At 37.4% G+C, this 22794-nt stretch overlaps 1 protein-coding gene across 7 annotated transcripts in view; it reads left to right on the top strand.

Annotated features, from left to right (window-relative positions):
* LOC106883367 (uncharacterized) overlaps positions 1 to 22794 on the top strand; it is a 118655-nt gene that overhangs the window by 45625 nt on the left and 50236 nt on the right. Inside the window, exon 2 of one of the 7 annotated variants that reach the window (XM_089355674.1) lies at positions 18127 to 18198. The exons of the other annotated variants lie outside the window; for them this stretch is intronic. Within the exon in view, the coding sequence (XP_089211800.1) occupies positions 18127 to 18198 (72 nt within the window). The remainder of the gene's footprint in view (positions 1 to 18126; positions 18199 to 22794) is intronic. 7 annotated transcript variants of the gene reach the window in all.

The following is a 22794-nucleotide window of genomic DNA, read 5'->3' as shown; positions in this document are numbered from 1 at the left end:
AGTTACCAGTTGCAAGACAGAAAAAGAATAGACATGTGATTTGACTCATAAAATAAAAGAAATTGTTGCAAGACTATGAAAATATTCGACTTTTCAAAAGCTAAGAGCAGGAAGAGGGAGGGAGGGGAGAAAGGGAGGCAGGGAAGGAAGGAGATCCAAATTATAATTTGATTGAAGAGATAATCTGCTCAAAGTGGCTTATAGTTTGCATTAAATATGTTATTTTATTTGTTCAATTTAATAAAATATTATTTCCACAAATGCAAGAAATGGTATAAAACATGATTAGAACCCATTTTTTTTCTTTTGACTGTTTCCAGGCAACAACAAAACAAAAATCAGTGAAAATAGAATAAAATCAAATCACCCAAGAATGAAAGTGTTGCTCAAACTTAAAATAACTCTGTTATCAATTATAGATAGGTTTACATGAGGAGCAGTACTTTATCACTTGGCCCAGTTCTGTCTTTTCTATTTGTATCAGTGACCTCACACTATTATTATTATTATTATTATTATTTATTATTATTATTATTATTATAATTGGCTCTGGTGATTTGTTGTTTGGAAGAACAAATCAGCTTTGTTCTTTCAAAGTGGTAAACAACTTCAGATTTGTGTTGTATCCTCTTGTATTAGTTTCAGCCATTGGGATGTGGCTGTGTAATTCTTTTACTTGTTTCAGTCATTAGACTGCAGCCATGCTGGAGCACCATCTTAAAGAAATTTAGTTGAATGAATCGATTGCAGTAGTTTTTTTTTTTTTTCTTTCTAAACCTGGTACTTATTCTGTTGGTCTCTTTTGCTGAACCGCTATGTTATGGGGACATAAACACACCAACACTAGTTGTCAAGCAGTGATGGGGGACAAACACAGACATACTCGCGGACAGGCTTCTTTCAGTTTCCATCTAATAAACTCACTCCCAAGTCTTTGGTCTGCCCGAGACTATAGTAGAAGAAACTTACCCAAGGTGCCACACGGTGTGACTGAACCCAGAACCATATGGTTGGGAAGCGATCTTATTACCACACAGTCATTAGTTCTGTTCTTCCAAACTGATAAACAACTTGAGATTTCACAGTTCTATATTTAAGAGACGAGGAATTATGTACATTATTTACATTTGACAGATATTTGTCCTCATCTTGTTTGTTGTTAACACAACGTTTCAGCTGATATACCCTCCAGCCTTCATCAGGTGTCTTAGGGAAATTTCGAACCTGGATTCTCAACCCTAAGGTATTTTTCAATGTTGTTATTATTATATGGCATGGTGGTTAAGAGCGCAGGCTACTAACCCCAAGATCCTGAGTTCACTTCCAGGCAGTGACCTGAATAATAATAATAATAATAATAATAATATTGAAAAATACCTTAGGAATGAGAACCCAGGTTCGAAATTTCCCCAAGACACCTGATGAAGGCTGGAGGGTATATCAGCCGAAATGTTGTGTTAACAACAAACAAGATGAGGACAAATATCTGTCAAATGTAAATAATGAACTTGAAATTTGTTTCAATCAGTGGCTGTTATTCTTTTATTCTTTTATTAGTTTCAGTCATTAGACTGCGGCCATGCTGGGGCACTGCCTTGAAGAATTTTTACTCAATTGAATCAACAGCAGTACTTTTTTTTAATATTTGTTTTAGCCAGATACTTATTTTATTGGTCTCTTATGCTGAACTGCTAAGTTACAGGAATGTAAACACAACACCAGTTGTCAAGCAGTGGTGGGGACAAAGTTATGCACACACACACACACACACACACACACACACACAGTTTCTTTCAGTTTCCATATTACCAAATCCACTCAGATGTGTTTGTTTGGCTTATGGCTTATAGTAGAAGACATTTGTCCAAGGTGCAGTGTAATGAGAATGAACCTGGAACCATGTGGTTTGGAAGCAAGCTTCTTTCCATACAGCACATGCCTGTGCCTTCATTTTAATGAAATAAATTTTGTTTTGCTTTTTACAAACTCTATCACTCACACCTCTCTTGTCCTCCTTTACACTTTTATTCTGCTGTACGACCAGTGTCACTGCTGCCCCTCATCCCATGCTTCCAATGTAACTAAAGAGGTCACCTGACCTAGCTGACCTTTTCATCAACCCAACCTCTTCCTGATCATTCTACTCTCTGGCCCATCATTTATGTATAAACGATTGTTCCAGGCTGGTTTACACACATTCTGGGATGGATTGGTCGAGACAGGAACCACAATGTTTTCCATGCTTTCCCACACTGTTCAAATTGATGTAATTGTACATCTAGAATGCACACACTACAATAATTTACTCTATCTTCATTTTCTGCCATGGTGACTAATGCATTATATGACATGATTGATTGCTCCTTTGATATTTTTTTTATTTACTGATAAATCTTTTGAATAAACTGGTTTTGAATACATTACTAGCCAAACACAACATCCTTTAAATACTTTTATCTCATTCCCTAACCCCAACCCTTTCACCAAATTTGTAAACTAAACAATATATAATAAAAACGTAATCTAGTTTCAACTTTGAGACAGTCTATAGACAATCTGGTATGAGACTTGCTAATCATCTCTATAATTGGCCATCGTTATCATTCAGTACTATAAATAATTGAACGGTGCTTCTATTTGTTTAGAAAGGTAGTTACTAAAATAAAAAGAAGCCCTTTAGAGATCTTTCTTTTTCCTTCCTTGAAAGAACAGCTAATTTGATATGCATAGATTCCCCCTTTTTTTCCTTTTCATTATTTATTTTCAAATGGGAGTGATGTCCCTTCCCATTTTTGTAAATAGAAAAATTTGTACATTTGAAGAAAATTTCTATAAAAATAGTCTTGATCAGCCATGTTTAAAAATGAAAAAGATTCAGGAAGATCAGTTATCTTTAATTTTATCATATTTTGTTGTTTTTCTTTTATTTTCGAAAGACTTTTTGGTCAGATTAATTTTCTACTTAATGGTTCTACATTGGCACTAATTGTGTATGCAGGTCTATATTTCTGTTTGCATCGATGCTAATGTTTTTATCCATGGAATCTGAATTTAGAAATTAGTGAAATGACTAAAAAAGAAAAAAAATTAAAACCCGAATCTTCTTTCTGCTTGCTAATCTTTGTGTGATTAGCATCAGCAATTTGCATTGTATTTTTTCCTTGTTATTGTCACCTTAATGACCACCACCACCATCATCATCGTTTTAACCACCTGCTTTCATCTGAGCCTCCCTGGATATCAATATCTTTAATGAGCTGAAGAAAATCCTGTATGTGTTCACCTTGCCACAAATATCTGCCATCTCAGCACTCTCAAGTTCTATCTTAGTACCTTAAATAAAACTACAATTTAGTTTTAGAAGTGGTTGGTCAATATTGGTTTGTCTAAAGGCAGTGAGCCAGCAGAATCGTTAGGATGCCAGGGAAAAATGCTTAGTTGCATTTCGTCAGTTCTGAGTTCAAATTCTGTCGAGGTTGGTTTTATCTTTCATCCTTTTGGGATTGATAAAATAAGTACAAGTTGAGTACTCGTGTTGATGTAATCAACCTACTCCTCTTCTAGGCCTTGTACCAAAATTTGGTGTTGTTGGTTTGTACCAAAATTTGGTGTTGTAACAGCTGTTGTTGATTTGTTTACATCCTCTTAACACAGTGGTTCAGCAAAAGGGATTGATAGAATAAGTGACCAAACTTAAAAAGTAAGTACTGTGGGGGACCTTTGAAGGGGATGCTCCAGCATGACCATAGTCCAACAACTGAGACAAGAGGCAAACATTATATTGTTACTTCATGGTATTGCTACACTTCCATCATATATCTGGGCGGGAGGGAGTCAGGTGGGGGTTGCTGATGTAGGAGAATTACGGCAGAAATAATTAAAGGAAGTATGACTTCCTCCTCTGCTCTTAATGAAAGAACTCCTATAACTCTTGTCGGCTTATTGGGTCACCATTAAGTCTTCTGTTTCATGAAGTGTTTCAAGAATGCCATTCCTGTATAAGTTTTTTTCTTTTTATTAGTCATTGAAGAGGGTCAGCACCTATCTTGTAACCCTTGGAGGCTCTTCAGGCTGGTCAGGTTGATTATTTTTATCAAAAAAAATTTTTTTTAAAGTTTTGCTGGAAAAAATGTGAAGAGGAAAGTGATTTTAGAGAGTTGCAAGTTTGAGAAGAAATAATTGGTAAAAGTGTTCAAAGTAGTTGTGTATTCTTGGTGTCTGGGATGTAGGAGAGACATAGTTGGAATGATGAAGTGAGAAGCAAGCAGATTTGGGTGGAGATTAAAAGATGTTGCTTAATGAATATTTGCTCATAGGTTGAATGGATTTTGGCATTTTGGCTGCTGTAGTATAGAATATCTGTGTATCAATGGTATCATTATTTAACGTCTGTTTTCCATACTGGCATGGCTGGATGGTTTGACAGGAGCTGGTAAAGCTGGGACCTGCACCAGGCTCCATTGTTTGTTTTGGTTTGGTTTCTACAGCTTGATGCCCTTCCTAACACCAACCATTTTACAGTGTGTACCAGGAGCTTTTTATGTGGCACCATCACCAACAGGTCACCAAGCAACTTGTTAGACAAAAGTCCTTGGCTAGGTGATGGGGAATAGTATTGAGGTAGAGTGGTGTTGTGCCAGTTGAGAGATTAAAGGTAGAGTGGGACAAGGATAAGTATCTTGCTGTAGAATAGATACATGGATACCCCAGTTGGAAGAAAAAGGTGAATAAGTTAGAGAGAGAGAGAGAGGGAGAGAGAGAGGATGTACCATATGTATGAGAAATAATCTAACATGGGTCACACTTTCATTTTTATGGAAGATCATTTTGAGCAATGTTATCAATGTGTGACCTTCATGAAGAATAATCTAAAATTTTGATATTTAGCATTTACAGCAACATTGAGATAGTTAGTTGTGTAGAAAGTGCTCTGCAAGAATGTACAGTAGTTGGGTGTTTGTGTTGGCCATTATATTTTCAAGGTCCTCTGTTCAAAGTTGTAGAGCAAATCTGGCATTTTTTATAATTAAAAATCATTAAAACAAGATGTAGAAGGGAAAAGACTCAGCTGGAGATCATCCTGGTACTCATGACTAATTTTTTTTTTAACAGGTTTACTCCCGCAACTCATGTGCACATTTAAGCTTGTAATATTTCTAAACAGTTGTATATAATTTAACAGTTCAGTCTCGTCTGATAATCTGGATAAAAGTATGTCTAATATCTATGTTTACCAAACATTCATATTTATGATGCTTTAACAATACGGTGATGCGTCTGTCTGAGGTGCCTTTGAAGAAGGAAACATGTTCTCCCTATTTAAAAACCTGAAATAGGCTCAACTGTTGGCACAGTTTATTAGGATAATTAGATCCTATTTAGATCTGGGTGAACAATTTTCTTTTTTTTTTTTTATTTACAGGCTTATGCAAAGATATTCTTAATTGTCAGATCCCTACCAATTCTCTAGCTGACATAGAATCACATTAGAATCAGTGTAATATCTATTCTGACAATGTTGCTTGTTGTGGTAGAATGGTATTGTAGCCCTAAAAATCTCTTGGGCAGGTGGCAAGTTAAAAAATATTTACTTTTTGATTATAATTCTTTTGTTACCCAAGTTGTTTTTATTTGTGGTTGTATTAGAAAAAAAATTCTTTCACTCTATCCATATTCTCCCTTATAATCACCTTTTTTGTACATTGAGAGTATGCTCTGGCACCCTGTCATCACTGTCTTTATCTCCCTTCTAGCTACTCTCACCCACCCTCACATAATGCTGGATGGCCATGTATCTTCTCTATAACCAGACACCTGTGCTTGTTCAGCCTTCAACACTCTAGCACAGAACCATCTCCCCCTCTCTCTCAAATGCATTCTCACTCAGTAAGGGCTTTTTCCCTTTCCTTTCTTTTTGTCTTACAAGTTACTTGGTGACCTCACTAGTGCTGGTGATATGAAACAAGTTCCCAGTACAAAATGTAAAGTAGTTGGTATTAAGAAGGGCACCCAGCTGTAGAAACCATGCCAAAGTTGAGACTGGGGCCTGTGATTCATTGGATCCTGTCAAATAGTTCAACTCATGCCAGCATGGAAAAAGGATGTTACATGATGATATATGTGCATAAATATATATTTTATGTATGTACGTTTGCTATTTAAATGTCAATAACTCAACAACTATGAGATTATAATTGCTTGGAGGCGATAATAATGTTGTTCAAATGTAAAGAGCTCTTCCAGCCTTTCATTTTGTTGTTTTCTTCTCATAAGAGCTGAACTGTCAACAATGATTAACAATAGACATTATAGAGTTAACTACCACAGTCTAATTGTTTTTGACCATATCTCTATCAATTCTGCTAGCCTACTCTCATTTATTTCGTCTACCTCTGAAGTGAGCATTATAAATTGTGTCTATGTACTGATGACAACTATTTCCTGTGACTTCTAAAGTATCAGGATAAGCAAATGTAGGCGCACATGCTTCCGTGCATGTCAACATATTTAAAAATTCTCTGTTGTAATAGTCAGTAGCATTGAAAATACCATGTTTTGAACAAAATTGCTGGATACAGGAAAAGATATAAAGCTGTAAAATGTTTCGCACCATTAAACAAAATCAAGATGCACAAAATAAGCCAATTTTTGTTTGGGTTTTCTTTTTTTCTTTTCTTTCATGGTTTTTGGCTTGTTTGCATTTCTATATTCCAGAGAATAATTTGATGAGGTGATGAGGAAGTGATTTATACTTTTATCTGACGGATGCAGTATTGGAAAGGGTCCTAGATAAATTGGTTGTTAGCCAAGGGATAAATTAATTAGGTGGCTAGGTATGTGAGAATTGGATAAGCTGATAGAAATGTCTGTAGGATATTTTGAGCATTGTATAGACTACTCTTCTCGTATGATGGTCTTTGAGAAATCACAGCTGGCTTGAGTAGATAGGGGTGCTGCTGCTTTACTGGTTGAAGAAGTGGTGTTTTCAAAATAATTTCTGGCAAAGGCAAAAGGCCAGATATTTGTTGGGGGAAGAAAATCTGTTGTGTCAATGACATTACTTGGCTGGTATTTTGTTTCTAAGCCCCAAAGGAATGAAAAGGCAAAGCTGACCTCAGTAATATGAAATTTCATCATAAGAAATTTTGCTGCAGAAAAGTTTGCCAAATGGTCACTGATAAAGCATATTATATTAGATTGAAGAGAAGCAGCAGAGAAGAAGGAAAAGCTTAGCAATACTAATGCAAGACTTCTGTGACAAATGCTTTGATACAATTCACAGCAAAAAGTAGATTGTGCAGCATTGCTTGGAATTTTCATACATTTTAAATGACATCATCAAGCTTTTTGTTTTACTGTTTGACGTTGAATAAAGACTTAACTATTTAATCCTTTCATAAAACCTTTTATTCTTCTTCTTCTTAATTCTTTAAACAAATGCTGATATATGCTTTGTCATTGTTCATACTGTGAATTTCTATTTCAGTGGATTTTCCTTCTGCAAAAATGTTACAGCGAATTCTCTAGACCTGCTCAGTAGTATTTGAACTGTAATGTAAATAGGGCAGGAATAAATGCAGTAAGGTTTTACCCAGTGTCAATCCACCAGGGCTACAGAATGTTCCAAACAAAGGTGTGCCGTTTAAATATGGTGCAATCAGTGGGAAATAGGTTGTTGTTGTTGTTTAGCTTTATCCAACTGTGACCATCTTGTCTTTCTCTATATCTGGGATTATATGGTCCATTGTATCCTTTATTCAAGATTTATTGGGTATCGTTTGAGAGTTATTTGCAGCAGATGTTACAACTATATAGAGTAAGAGTGGGAAATGGACTGTTGCCAGTACCGCCTGACTGGCCTTGTAGGGTTTTCGAGCGAGACCGTTGCCGGTGCCCCTGGACTGGCTCTTGTGCGGGTGGCACATAAAAGACACCATTTCGAGCGTGGCCGTTTTCGTGCGGGTGACACGTAAAAGCACCCACTACACTCTCTGAGTGGTTGGCGTTAGGAAGGGCATCCAGCTGTAGAAACTCTGCCAAATTAGACTGGAGCCTGGTGTAGCCATCCGGTTGCACCAGTCCTCAGTCAAATCGTCCAACCCATGCTAGCATGGAAAGCGGACGTTAAACGATGATGATGATGATGATGATCTTGGAACTTTTGGGAAATCTCTCCTGTTGCACTGAATTTATATATAACCAAATTTTATAAAATATTCCTGGTAATATTTTGTATCAATAAGGCTGCAAGCTAGCAGAATTCTTACCAAGCTGGGTGAAATGCTTAACGGTATTACATCTGCCATTATTATTATGTTCAGAGTTCAAATTCTGCCAAGGTTGACTTTTCATCCTTTTGGGGGTTGATTAAATAAATACCAGTTATGCACTGGAGTCGATGTAATCGACTTAATCCCTTTGTCCTTGTTTGTCCCCTTTATGTTTAGCCCCATATGGACAATAAAGAAATACTTTTTATCAAAATTTTTATATTCATGTTTAATGTCAAAGAGAATCCAGAAAATAATTTCCCAAATAAGACTGCCTCCTCCCATCACCTTTGTGTTTTAGTTATTAGAATGTGGTCATGCTGGGGCATTGCCTTGAGGGGTTTAGTTAAGCAAATTGACCCTGGTATTTATGCTGTTTCTTTTGCTGAACTGCTAAGTTACGGGGATATAAACAAACCAACACTGGTTCACAAGTGGTGGAGGGGATAAACACACACGCACTCTTATATATATATACCTACATTGGGCTTCCACACTTTCCATCAACCAAACTCACAAGGCATTGGTCAGCCTTAGGCACTATACAGTGGGACTGAACCCAGAACTCTGTGAAACATGTGGATGCAAAGCTAGCTTCTTAACTGCATCGTCATGCCTGCACTTATGCATGTTAATATTAAAGGTTATGCAAGAAAATAAGCTGTAGAAAATAATTTCCCAAATAAAACACATAATATATGAATATGCATACATTCACACTTGATGTATAATGTCTAAATGTTTTACTGGTTAAATTCTTTTTTTTTTTTTGTAATTGAGGTTATGAAAGTTATTATCCTATTCCAGTATGGTTCATAAATGCATTCAATATGAAAGTATTAAAATTCTAATAAAATAATTCATTTTTAACTGTTGATCACAAGGCAGATAAAACTGTAAATAGTTGTCTGTAGATATTGGGTTAAAAAAGTCTTTGGATAGAAAAAAGTCGGCAGCTGTTTGTGAGACAGAAACCCAGGTCTTTTGTCAAACATGACTGACTGTCAGTAAAAAATTTATTGGTTGTGCAGTAAGAAGTTTGCCTCCAAAGCAAATATTTCTGGGTTTAGTCCCACTGCATGGGCAAGTATGTTCTACTATAGCCTTGAACACACCTTGTGAGTGAATTTGGGAGATGGAAACTGAAATAAGCCTCTGTGTGTGTGTGTGTGTGTGTTTGACCCCACCACAACTGCTTGACGACTGATGTTTGTGTACATGTAACTTAGCAGTCTGGCAAAAGATATTGATGAATTAAGTACCAGGCTTTAAAAAAATAAGTACTGGGTTTGATTCGTTCATCTAAGAGTTCTTCAAAGCAGTGCTGCATCATGGCCACAGTCTAATAATTGAAACCAATAAAAGAATACTAACAATTACATATCCGTGGGGTGGCTGAATTACATTTGGGATGAATACATCCATTTCTGTGAGCTTACAGTGTCCTGAAATGGTACCATGCAAATGACACTGATCTCCAAGTCATTTGTCTGCTCATCAGTCATCAGCACTTGTTAGTTGTGACTTATAGCACGTCCTCTTTCATCATCATCATCATCATCATCATTGTCGTTTAACATCCGCTTTCCATGCTGACATGGATTGGACGGTTTGACTGAGGACTGGTGAGCCAGGAGGCTGCACTAGGCTCAGTCTGATCTGGCAAAGTTTCTACAGCTGGATGCCCTTCCTAACGCCAACCACTCCGAGAGTGTAGTGGGTACTTTTACGTGCCACCGGCACGAGGGCCAGTCAGGTGGTTCTGACAACGACCACGCTCAAAAGGTGTTTTTTACGTGCTACCTGCACGTGCTACTGGTACATGTGCCGGTAAGGCAATGCTGGCAACGATCATGCTTGAATGATGCTTTTTACATGCCACCAGCACGGGAACCAATCCATGGCCCTGGCAATGATCATGCTTGGATGTGCTTTTGATGTTCCACTGGCACGAGGGCCAATCAGGTGCTACTGTCATTGGTCACGTCGGTGATTTTGATTTGAAAGTGTTAAATCGCAAATGTAAGTTGAACCAAAGAAAACAAAATATTTCTTAGTACAATTCTGAAGGTTTGGAAATTTCTCATCACTGAGAGAAGCATAAAATTTCAAGACCAAAACTAGCTTAAAAATGATTCTTTGAAGATCAGTGAGCTCAAGTTGAAGTTTGTCTAAATCTCCAGCAACAATAGATGTGAATACAGATGATAGTTTGCTTTCTATAAGTTTGAAATCATTGAATTTACTGGGAAATTGGGCATGAAAATCTCTTAGCTTGGAATTGTAATAATTTTTAAGCTTTTCATCACAAGTGAAAACTTGCTGTAAAGTTTTCAAATGCATAAGTTGCCTTCTTTCCCATTTGTTTGTAAGTGATGGCTGGAGCTTCCTTTCCTTTGCAAGTTTTTGTTAAGTTCATTTCAGTTCATCAGTAAATCTACAGCAAATACAAAATCTGATATTTAATTTTTATCAAAGTTTCAGGAAGTCATAATTTTTCTTTCATTTCTAAAAAAAAGTTTTAATTTCACTTCTCAAATTCCAAACTCTTTTGAAAACTTCTCTCCCTAGACTTATCCAGCATGTATGTGTGTGTGTCTGTGTGTGTGTGTGTGTGTGTGTGTGTGTATATGTGTGCGTGCGTGCATGCTATGAAACATCAGCATATTCTGCTGGCTGTACTCCTAAAAAAATTCACCAACTGCTTTTGGTTTAAGCCATATTTTCTAATATAATTCACAATATCTATAACTATGTCTGCTACATCATTAAGCTTTAAAATTTCTCTCTGCATAGGGATTCTTGATGTATGATGGAGGGGGGAGGAAGCAATCTGTTGGGCATTTAATTTATTAACCTTATCTTAGATTCTTTTCACTAGCTCTATATTTTTGTATATTTTTGTTCCAGTAAGACCTGGGGGATCCATCTGTTCATTTATCAGTTTTTCCCATTTGAAAGCTGACTTGTTTACACACGATTCAAATTCTCCAGGCAGATCTTCTCTGCATAATATTATTAACTATGTGGTAGCACAAACAGATCAACTTCCAAATTATATTACATGGGTTTGAGGAATGGTAGAGGTTTTGTACTTCTACATTCCCTGTCCAAATTTGCTGTGGGTTTCATTTTGCGTTGCATTCTTTTGTAGTCAATAAGATATTAAAAGGATCCAGTCAGTGTACTTGACTCTGCTCCCTTATCCTAATAATTTGTCCGTTTCTGTTGATATTAGAAATTACAGCTGTTAGAGCTGGCAAAATTGTTAACATTCTGGGGGAAAATGTTTAATGGCATTTCATACGTACCGAGTTTAAATTCGGCTAAGGTAGACTTTGCCTTCCATTCTTTTAGGGTTGATAAAATAAATACCAGTTGTGCATTCACTTCCCGACCTCCTCCAAAATTTCGGGCCTTATGCCTATAGTGGAAAGGGTGAGCTGCTAGAATCATTGGCATGGACAAAGTACTTTGCAGCTTTGCATTCAGATTCCGCTGGAGCCAACTTTTACCTTTAATCCCAAATGAGTACCAGCTATGCACTGGGTTGATGTAATTGACTTACCCACTCCCCTAATACTGCAGGCCTTGCACTAAAGTTAAAGAATTATTAATGTTATGGCCGGGCCTCATTGAGGCAAGGTGGCTGAGTTCCTTTCAAGCGTTGGGCCTCACAGAGGCAATGACAAAGACCTTTGGCATTATGCTGCACTTGAGAAGACCCATCAAGCTGAGCAAAATCACAGTCATGGCAGATACCAGTGTCACGTAAATGGCACTTGTGCTGGTGGCACATAAAAGCACCCATTACACTCTTAGAGTGGTTGGTGTTAGGAAGGGTATCCAGCCATAGAAACCAGGCCAAATCAGACTGGAGTCTGGTGCAGCTTTCCAGCCATTCAACCCATGCCAGCATGGACAACTGATGTTAAATGATGATGATGATGTTGAGGATTGACATAATCTTTAGAGTGCTGGACAAAATGCTTTTTGCAGTGTCTCTTCATTTTTATGTTCAGAGTTTAACCCCTTACCATTCAGACCGGCCATATCCAGCCCAAATATTCTACTTGTTTTATGTTCAAATTTACCAGCTTCTCATGCATACCTTACAATGTCATTTTAAAAATAAACCATGTCATTGAAATCTCAAAGCTACAAGTTAATGTAAAGTAAATTGAAAACAATGTGAATAAATAAACATTTGACAGAGAAATCTGAAAGCTAAAGGGTTAGATCTGGCTGAGGTCATCTTTGCTTATCATCCTGCTGGAGCTGATAAAATATAATACTAGTCAAATATTGGAGTCAATGTGATGATTGACTATTCTATTCCCCTCAATTTCAGACCTTGTCCCTATGTTAGAAGCAATTATTTTTAATCATATTTGTTTTATTATTATTATTTAGTGAGAGCAGTGCATGCCATCAAAGTGACACAGGGTTAAAATATATGAAGCCTAGTATACCCATCATGACTACCCGTCTGATAAGGGTACACCAGGCACATGCATCACAACCGTATGTGCACGACACAGTGATCTCTTATCAAGATTAACAGTGCATGACCTTGCAGGTGGGGCCCAGTTAGAATTTTCTTTAGGTTGAGTAGCCCATCCTGCTCAAAAGGTCTATGAATAAGGGTTGTTTAATGATGCTGAATGAAACACCCATATTTCCAAAGGTAAATTATTCAAACCCCAAAGAATTCCTCTCTACACATGGCTATGATGCTCCCTCACTACTTCTACTCATAATCAGAGATGAACATATCGCCAGCCACCAAGGGACATGCTCAACTGGTTAAGGTCAAACAACTGACAAGCAAATCTGTGGTATTGAGCAGAATATTTGCTGTAGCCCATCTTTTATACGAAGACAAAACAATGTACATGATAACACTTCCAATCAATTAAGATCAGAAGTCATGAGAACCACTGCCTGCTACTGCATTATTATTATTATTATTATTATTATTATTATTAGTAGTAGTAGTAGTAGTAGTAGTAGTAGGGCAGTATATTCGAAGGCTAGTACATATTTGTCTTATTTTACTTCTCCCCATGCATTCTTTGAGCTGCTGTTAGGTCTAAGAATACAAACAAATTTATCTATTGTTTTCAACTAGAATGTGTAAGATATTCCAAGTAGGTGTTAACTGTCTTAACCAGATGTGTTCTAGTGTGAGAAATACATGTGGTGTTTGTGTTTGCTTGCCCCATCACCACAATTTGATAATTGGTTTGTTTATGTCTCCATGACTGAGCAGTTTGGCTAAAAGAGTGATAAAATAAGTACCAGATTTAAAGAAATGAATACTGGGGTCAGTTTGTTTCACTAAGCCCTTTAAGGTGGTGCCAATGACTGAAATAAGTGAAAGCTGAAAGAATCACACATTTTGGTATGTAACAAGCCTGTGTAGTCATTGCTTTACAAACTCCTGATATTTTGCAGAGTTTATGTTGCCAGCGCCTCAGTCCATCAGGGACAATTACCAAGTGTCTTGTAATCTGTGATGGAACCACAGAATTGGTAGTCAATTGTTAAACACTCTTGCATGTTCATGTTCCTACTGCCAAATGCCTTGGTCTTTAAAGCCCTTTTCATGAACGACCCAACTCTATTGAGAACTTAGGTTGCCTGTGTAAGGTGTTGCTACCTGTTAATGGTCCACCTCAGTGCTTTCTCCCAGTGTGTTATGGGTGGAATTTGAACTCAAAATGCAAAACATTGGAACAGTTATTGCAAGACATTTGTATTATATCCAATGCTCTGATTTCAGTAACCCACTGCCACACACTGGCACTTTCTCAAACCCAGAAGGATGAAAGACGAGGTTGATTTTGGGATTATTCAAACCCAGAGCACAGATAGCCGCATTAAATATGCAAGCTTTTCTGTCCCATCTTCTTATGGCCCCGTGGCTAGTTGTCAGCACAAACATATAGAATATATATCATCAAAGATAATCTGCTAGAATCTATTGTTACATATTCTTTTGATTACTGTGTGTGTGTGTGTGTGCTTGCATGTGTGTGCTTGCGTGTGTGTGCTTGCGTGTGTGTGCTAGCGTGTGTGTGCATGCGCGCGTGTGCGTGTGTACATTTTGTGTTTTTGAGTAATTCCCTCCTTGATAGTTCAGTTTTCTTCTTCTCTCTCCCCTCCTCGACCTGTTTTGCGTCAGCTGGCATTTAAATAACAGCAACTTGTGACATGTATCTGGCTATATATATATATATATATATATATATAGCCATAGAACATGTCACTTCATGTCTCCCATAGCAGTACTAGTGGTAGCAATGATGTTAGAACTGACTTCATTTCATTATGTGGAGCTGGTGAAAGAATTTCTGTCATGTAAATTGTTTGAACCATTCATAGACATTCTATGGCTTGTTGATAAATATAAATAACATACTCCGACTGTTTTTGTCAAGACAAATGGTATCCTAACCTGCCTCATGATTAATAAACATTTCTGATGTAGTGTTCTGTACTTTCAATTGATGGAACAAAGCAATTTCTGAATAGAGCAAATTTTAGTTCAAAATTGGTCTACACTTCACCTTTTCTAGTATTTTTTTATGCTTATTTTTCGAATAAGTATTCATTGCGGTACCCCAACATGGCCACATCCTTTGGGCAGGAATACATAAAAGAATAAATTTTTAAGTGTTGGTCATAATGGTATCTTTATTTCAGTTTTAATGATTTTGACATCTTGGCTAACACTGAGGCTTGTTATGTGAGTGAGTGTGTGAGTGAGTGAGTGAGTGAGACTGTATCTTTTACATAAAAATATCTGTGAGAATGGGCAAGAATAATTTCTAGTATAAACCTATCTCCTTGAATACTACATTTTCACTCAGAAGTCTTGTCTTCCAAGTTACCTGGTAACCTCACTGGTGCTGGTGCCACATAAAAAAAGCACCCAGCATACTTTGTAGAGTGGTTAGCATAAGGAAAAGCATCCAGCCATAGAAACCTTACCAATGTAGATATTTGAGTTCAGCACAGTCGTCTGGCTAAACAGATTTAACCCTTTAGCTTTCCGATTACTGTGTCAAGTGCAATGCTTATCCACATTGTTTCAAGATTCCAATGATATGATTGCTTATAGAATGACCTTGTAAGATAGGTGTAAGCAGGTGAATCTAGTCAATTTGAATGCAAAATAAGTGGTATATTATGGGCCATATGCAGCCAGTTTAAATACTAAAGGGTTGAAACAGTAACTCACCTAGAAAAGTCCTAACTCTATCAACATTAACTACAAGTACTACAAAGACTGATATCTAAAGATCTTAAAATGTCAGGCCACAGTGAGGAGACAATGACAAGATTGATGTAAAGTGGTGACCTGTGGTGCTGTAGACTGATCCAACTCCTGTCAACAGAGAACAAGACAAATGTTTAAAATAAACAAGGCGAGAGATTTAGATATCGTTATTGAAATAAGATTTGTTACATAGATATTTAAAAAGATCTGTTCAAACATGCGATACACTTCTGATTGATCATTTCATGAACAGTGGTCAGGAAAACGATTGCTTTGTTTGTTTGTTTTTTCTTTATATTAGATTTCTCTTGTAATTAACTTAGGAACTATGACTCAGGAACAGGTAAGATTAATGCAATCAATGCTCAGTTAGATGTTTGTAACTATATTGGCACAGGTGTGGCTGTGTGTTTAGAAATTTGCTTCCCAACTACATGTTTCCAGGTTCAGTTCCACTATATGATTCCTTGGGCAAATGTCTTCTACTACAATTCCAGGCTGACCAATGCCTTGTGAGTGAATTTGCTAGATGGAAACTGAAAGAATCCCATTTTGTGTATGTGTTACTGTTTCTTGGTTTTGCCATTAAACAAATGTCACCATTATACAAGTGGTGTCCTTTTGTTCCAGTTTTCTCTGGAAACCTGTCTGATCGTGGAAAGAATATTCACGTGGAAGTGTGAGAGATGGTGACAGGAAGGGTATCTGGGTATAGCAAATTCATCTCAATAAATTTCACCTGACCCATGCAAGCATGCAAAAATAGGTGCTAAAATGATGACACACACACACACACACACACACACACACACACACACACACACACACACACATGCACACACACGTTTACATGTTTGTGTGTGTATGTCCATATATGTGCATGTGTGTATGTATGTGCATGTATGTATGCATATATGCACGTATATGTGTCTGTGTATATATCGATGTGTATGTACGTGTGTATTTAAAAACTGGTTTTGATTTAGTTGTGGGCTTTGGTCTGATGTCCTGTACTGGAACAGAAATGGTTGCACCCCAAAAGTCATATCTGCCATTCTAAAATGCACACAGCTGCACACTACAATATTCAATTTTGTATTAGCATTTAAACTGTTGAACAAATAACACAGTGTGTATGTGTGTGTGTGTGTGTGTGTGTGTGTGTGTATGTTATTTGTTCTATGTGTGTATATACACAATACAATACAATAATCAAACAAGACTGAGTTTTTTGTTCCTTTTCATGCATGCATGTGTGTGTGTGTGTGTGTGTGTGTGTTTAAGGGTTGATATTCCCCCATTATAATGGAACACATGATTTCAGATAAAAATCACTTACCAAACAAGTGCAGCTTGACAATCATGTGTATTTTTTAGTTGTACCAAGTATATATATATTATCAATTATTAAGTGCTTTGTTGTTCACATATGTCTGGTTCAATGATTACTTTACTAAAAGAAAAGAGAAGACATGTACACACCTACACACACAGACCCACATACGTATATGTGTGTATATATGATGATGATGTGCGTGCATGTAAAATAAACGTCAGAGATGCTTTGCCCCACACAGAAGTTACTCAGAGGTTTTCCAAGCTCTTCTAAATCCATTGTAATGCTGGAAACCCTTCCATAATGCCCCAGTGCCTCATTCCCTGTTGTCTTCCAGTATGCCAGACACAGCCCGGAATTTCTGAGTGCCTGTGCTATTTCTAGATGGTCATTGAATCTACAATAAGTTCGTCCATCCTTTTGACAGGTTTTGCTGTGTTTCTAGACTAGTGGGGCTGCCAGTTGAGTCGCTAATGACACAACCATGCAATAGTCTGTACACTGTACTGGATTCCATGTTACCAATAGTACTCATGAGAGACCTTACAAGTGACCTGTATCGTTTGTGTGTGTGTGTGTGTGTGTATATATTGGGTTGGTGCACAATTATTGTGGCATTTTTTCAAATTCTATTCAACAAAAACAATAACAATATTTAACAAAAACATCTTTAAATGACGGGGTCTGACCGTCTGCCAAGCAAATGGGAAGCAGTAATTGAAGTAGATGGTGAATATGCTCCGGAATAATCATTTAAAGATGCTTTTGTTACATATTGTTATTGTTTTTGTCGAATAAAATTTGTTGAAAGAAGTTGCAGTATATATATATATATATATATATATATATATATATATATATATATATATATATATATATATAAATGATACAAAGAAAACAAGGACAGGTTATTCAGAGTTTTCTTTCCTCAGTCGAGATCCAGATTATCCTTGCAATTTCGGCTGGTTATTCTCGATATTGCTCCAATCTGGCCAGCCCCAAGAAAAAACTAGGCTAAGAGGATTAGATTCCTTGGAAGAAAGCAGCGAATGTATACAAAAACAAGGACAGAAAAAAACATGAACAATATTACACTTCCGTTTATCTGGATGTTTTGTTGTCCCATTTTTGTATCACCTAACTGTCTGGATGTTTTGCGTTCTTGTCCCATTTTGTATTATTTGTGTGTGTGTGTGTATCTCATTTGTATTACATTCATTATTGTTTTCATTTAGAATATTAATAGTGATGATGCTAACAAAGACCTGGACAATTCAGGGACCAAGCGCATTTACAAATGGCATGAGGTGATTATGAAGCACATGCACTCTAACAAGCACAATAGTAATTAGAAGAATGTTAATTAGTAGATTTTTCATTAAGCACAATTAATAGTGGTACTTTACACTGTAATCTCCACACACATGTATACATTCATACACCCACTCACACACAATCACACACATTTTTGTAATGTATTCACTTACCACTCACAAAATGATTAATCATTGTTTACATCACTTAAAGAAATCGGATTATAAATACAGCAGTGTTTATATATCACGACTAACCCACCTCTCTTTCTTTCATTGTGTGTGTGTGTGTGTGTGTGTGCACATACACACACAACTCATCCATTTTGTTTCATGTCTAATTTTTCATGCCAGCATGGGTTAGATGAATATATTACTGAGGCATTGTTTTACAGCTGGATGCCCTTCCTGTTATTAACCCTTACCAGTTTTTCAAGGTTACATAAATTCCAGTTGCTATCACTATCCTATTTTGATAACTATTTTTCTTTAGGTCTTTTGCACTGCACACCATCAGTCAGCATAATCTCCTGTCATCTCCCTCATCAGATGTAACTACATGAGAACATTTTGTTGCCACCCCATCCTAACTCTTTCTCGACTTTCCTCTTCCACAGGTACCATTCACTTTGAGCACTTGGTACTTACTTATTTACCTATCACACTTTATGTACATCAAGATCAAAATCTAAAATCAAATCCTAATCAAATGGAAATTGTAGTTGTGGCCAATGCCAATGCTGCCTGATTGACTCCCATGTCAGTGGCCTGTAAAATGCACCTGCTACACTCTTGGAATAGTTGGTATTAGGAAGGTCATTCAGCTGTAGAAACCTTGCCAGATCAGATTGTGACCTCCTGGCTTGCCAGTTCCCAGTTGAACCGTCCAACCCATGCCAGCATGGAAAACGGATGTTAAACGATGATGATGATGATGCCCATACCAATGCTAACACCTCCGTTGTATGCTGCATCTGATTCCTTTTAATCTTAGTTTGTCTCTCCATTTCTATAGTCCGTCAATCTTGTACACTAACATGACACATCTAGTGCAGCCTGCTCACTTCATTTCTTTATAGTTGTCCATCAGGTTCTCCACGTTAAAGGCTCACATTTCCACACCGACATCATACAATCTGCACTGACTCTTGAGGAAGAAACTCTTTGTCATCAGCAGAAGTAATGGCTCCACTTTGAGAGGCCACATCTCAAATACTATGCTCCTGTGGATGGAATCTTGCAGGAAAGCATCTCAAGATGGACTTTCTAAGACAAGCCAACTTGTAGGAGACCTAGGAGTTGACCAAGAATGAGATGGTCGACTCTCTCTCTCTCCCCTTGCTCTTCTCTCTCTCTCTCTCCCCTTGCTCTTCTCTCTTCTCTCTCTCTCCTTGCTCTTCTCTCTCTCTCTCCTTGCTTTTCTCTCTCTCTCTCCCCTCGCTCTTCTCTTTCTCTCTCTCCCCCCTCGCTCTTCTCTCTTTCTTTCCTCTTTCTTTCCTCTCTCTTTCTTTCCTCTCTCTTTCTTTCCTCTCTCTTTCTTTCCTCTCTCTTTCTTTCCTCTCTCTTTCTTTCCTCTCTCTTTCTTTCCTCTCTTTCTTTCCTCTCTCTTTCTTTCCTCTCTCTCCTTCCCCCCACCCCTCTCTTCTCTCTCTTATCTCTCTCCTTCCTCCTCTCTCCTTCCTCCTCTCTCCTTCCTCCTCTCTCCTTCCTCCTCTCTCTCCTTCCTCTCTCTCCTTCCTCCTCTCTCCTTCCTCCTCTCTCTCCTTCCTCTCTCTCCTTCCTCCTCTCTCTCCTTCCTCTCTCTCTCCTTACCCTCTCTCCTCTTTCCCTCAGTAAATATGTGGTTGAAATCACTCCAGTTTTACAGTTTCTCAGCACCCCTTTCTGCCACCACATATAAAGCACCCAGAACACTCTATAAATTGGTTGGCATTAGGAAGGGCATCCAGTCATAGAAACCTTGCCAAAACAGACAATTGGAGCCTGGAGTAGCAGTTTGGCTTGCCAGCCCCTGTCAGATCGTCCAACCCATGCCAGCATGGAAAGCACATTTAAATGATGATGATGATCTCAAATTGGTGCTTGTAATGTCCAATATTAAAAGATCAAAATAATTTTACTTTGTAAGTTTGTAAAAAAAAGTTTCATTTTATTTTTTGTCTCTCCTATCTTTTATTTCAAGTGTGTGTGTGTGAGAGAGAGATTCCATTGGATTTTTTTGGGGGATCAGCAGCTCATAATGGGTGCCAATTCCTTTTCCCTACAAGTAGAATGGAAGTAAAAATTATAAACTACCAAAACATTTTCCCCTTTATTATTTTGGTTGGTTCATTGAGTGGTCTTAAATCATTCCTGCGAGAGGTCTATCTCGGGTAAATTTTGAAACTAACTGGGACATCTCGATTGGATGGAAATTAATGGTGTGGCTGAGGGGTTTAGAAGTTTGCCTTCCAATCACATGGATTTGGGGTTCAGTCCCACTGCATGGCACCTTGGTCAAGGGAGGACTACTATATCCCTGGGCTTGGACTTTGTAGATGGAAATTGAAAAACACCTGTTGCATGTGTGTGTGTGCGTAATTCATTTCCAATATTGTGCAAAAACATCTCAGACTGTAGGGAAATATAAACTTGCTTGGAAACAGGTAAGGGTTGGTGATGGGAAGGGCATCCAACCATAGAAAATCTGCCTTGATGACCCATGCAAGCATGGAAAAATGGACGTTAAAACAATGCTGATGGTGAACCTTCCATGCCAACATTAACTGACTGAATTAATTATCTTGTACTTTGGTAAAATAACATGGAAGATTCAAATTCCTAATTTGAGAAGATGGAATGGTAGGTGTTGTTTCCTCTTTCGACAAAACAAAGTTGAAATCTTGCTATTGGATCTGATAGTTTTGTTTGTTTGTTTTCTTGTCTCCAATTGATGTTTATAATGTCTAACATCATTTTAGACGGAGTCTGTTAATTTGTAACTTGATTCTCATTTGCTTATTTCACAAAATATTGATTTCAATTTGACTAAACACAAGACAGTTTCTTGCAGAAAAAAAAATACCATTTTTAACTTGAATTGATTCTAATTGAAAAGATCTCTTATCTTTTACTCATTTCAATCATTGTACTGTGGTCATGCTGGGGCATTACCTTGAAGGAATTAGTTGAATAGATTGTAATTTTTAAGTCTGGTAATTATTCTATCGATCTTTTCTGCTGCACTGCTAACTTATGGGGATGTAAAGAAACCAACATTTGTCAAGTGGTGAAGAGAGACATACAGATGTGCATGTGCAAACTCAAATGCATGTGCCAAGCTGCCACAAGATTTCTGTCTACCTCACAAGACATTGGTTGGCCCCGTGGCTATAATAGAAGACACTTGCCCAAGGTGCTGCACAGTGGGACTGAACTTGAAACTACATCGTTGCAAAGTGAGCTTCTTGATCACACAGTCTTCTATTTTTCTGGCATAGTATATCTTGGACTGCATTTCGTAAAATCTCTTTTATTTTAAAACATGGTAGGGTATATGATTTGAGGAAAGATTTGGTTCCTATTTCAAGCAGTGCAAGCACCTGTTTAGAACATTTCCTTGTTGGCTTAAAAACTGATATAAGCTTTTAAAACCATTTCCATTCTATTGGTGGACTGGCTTGCTGCAGCTGGGTATTAAATGTCATAGTTGTGATTTCCTAGCTACCAGTGAGAGGTGTTTCTGGACTAAAGATCCCCTACATACAGGCATTGTTGTGCCTTTGTAAGATGACAGAATCATTTTGAGGAAAATGTCATTGCTGCTTATAATAATGCCAGCAGAAGGTCAATAATAATAATAATAATAAATGTTCTGTCTCCATTCTCTTGAATTTTTAAAAATATTCTCTAATTGAGCTTATTTCATTCTATTGGTTGTTTGTTTTATGTTCTTGCCCATATTGACATCTCTCTCAATTTTTTTTTTTCACTCTTCTCTCTCTGCTCTTCATTTCTCCCTCTTTTGCTCTCCTCTCTTCCTGCATTTCTCTTCCTTTCTGTCTTTCCTCTCCTGTCCATCTTTGTTTTCTTTCTCACCACTTCTTTTCCTCTTTATTTTCTTTCCTTGCTTCTTCCTTCTCCAGAGTTTTGTGATTTCCTTCTTCCTTCCCCTTTTTCTTTCCTTTGTTTTTTCTCCTTCTTCCTCTTTGTCCTTTCCTTCTCTTTCATATTCTTCCCTTCTCACTAACATTTATATAACCTAACACACATTTTAGTAACCAACACAAACCAGTTAAATGAATGGAAGCAAGAGTTTTTTTAAACTCTAATTTGACACTGGTGGTGGTGGTGGTGGTGGTGGTGGTAGTAAGGAGGAGGAATTCTAACCATTCCACAAGAGCTGTAGATTATTATTGTTGACAAGCGACTTGACTGTATTCAAGCAAAACAAAATTTAACATGAATGTTAAATTAACTGTTTATTTTTTAAAAAAATTTATCTGATACCATACATACCATTCTTGCTTGTGATTCTGCTCACGGTATGTATTTTAAGAGGGAAATGATTACATCTTCACAATTATTATTCCATCCAGATTTGAAAATAGT

The sequence above is a fragment of the Octopus bimaculoides genome, chromosome 7 (genome assembly GCF_046866305.1).
Source record: "Octopus bimaculoides isolate indiv1 chromosome 7, ASM4686630v1, whole genome shotgun sequence".
In the NCBI taxonomy this organism is placed as follows: domain Eukaryota; kingdom Metazoa; phylum Mollusca; class Cephalopoda; order Octopoda; family Octopodidae; genus Octopus; species Octopus bimaculoides.
The sequence above is the reverse complement of the archived record's forward strand: the minus strand, read 5'-3'. Positions and strand labels throughout refer to the sequence as shown.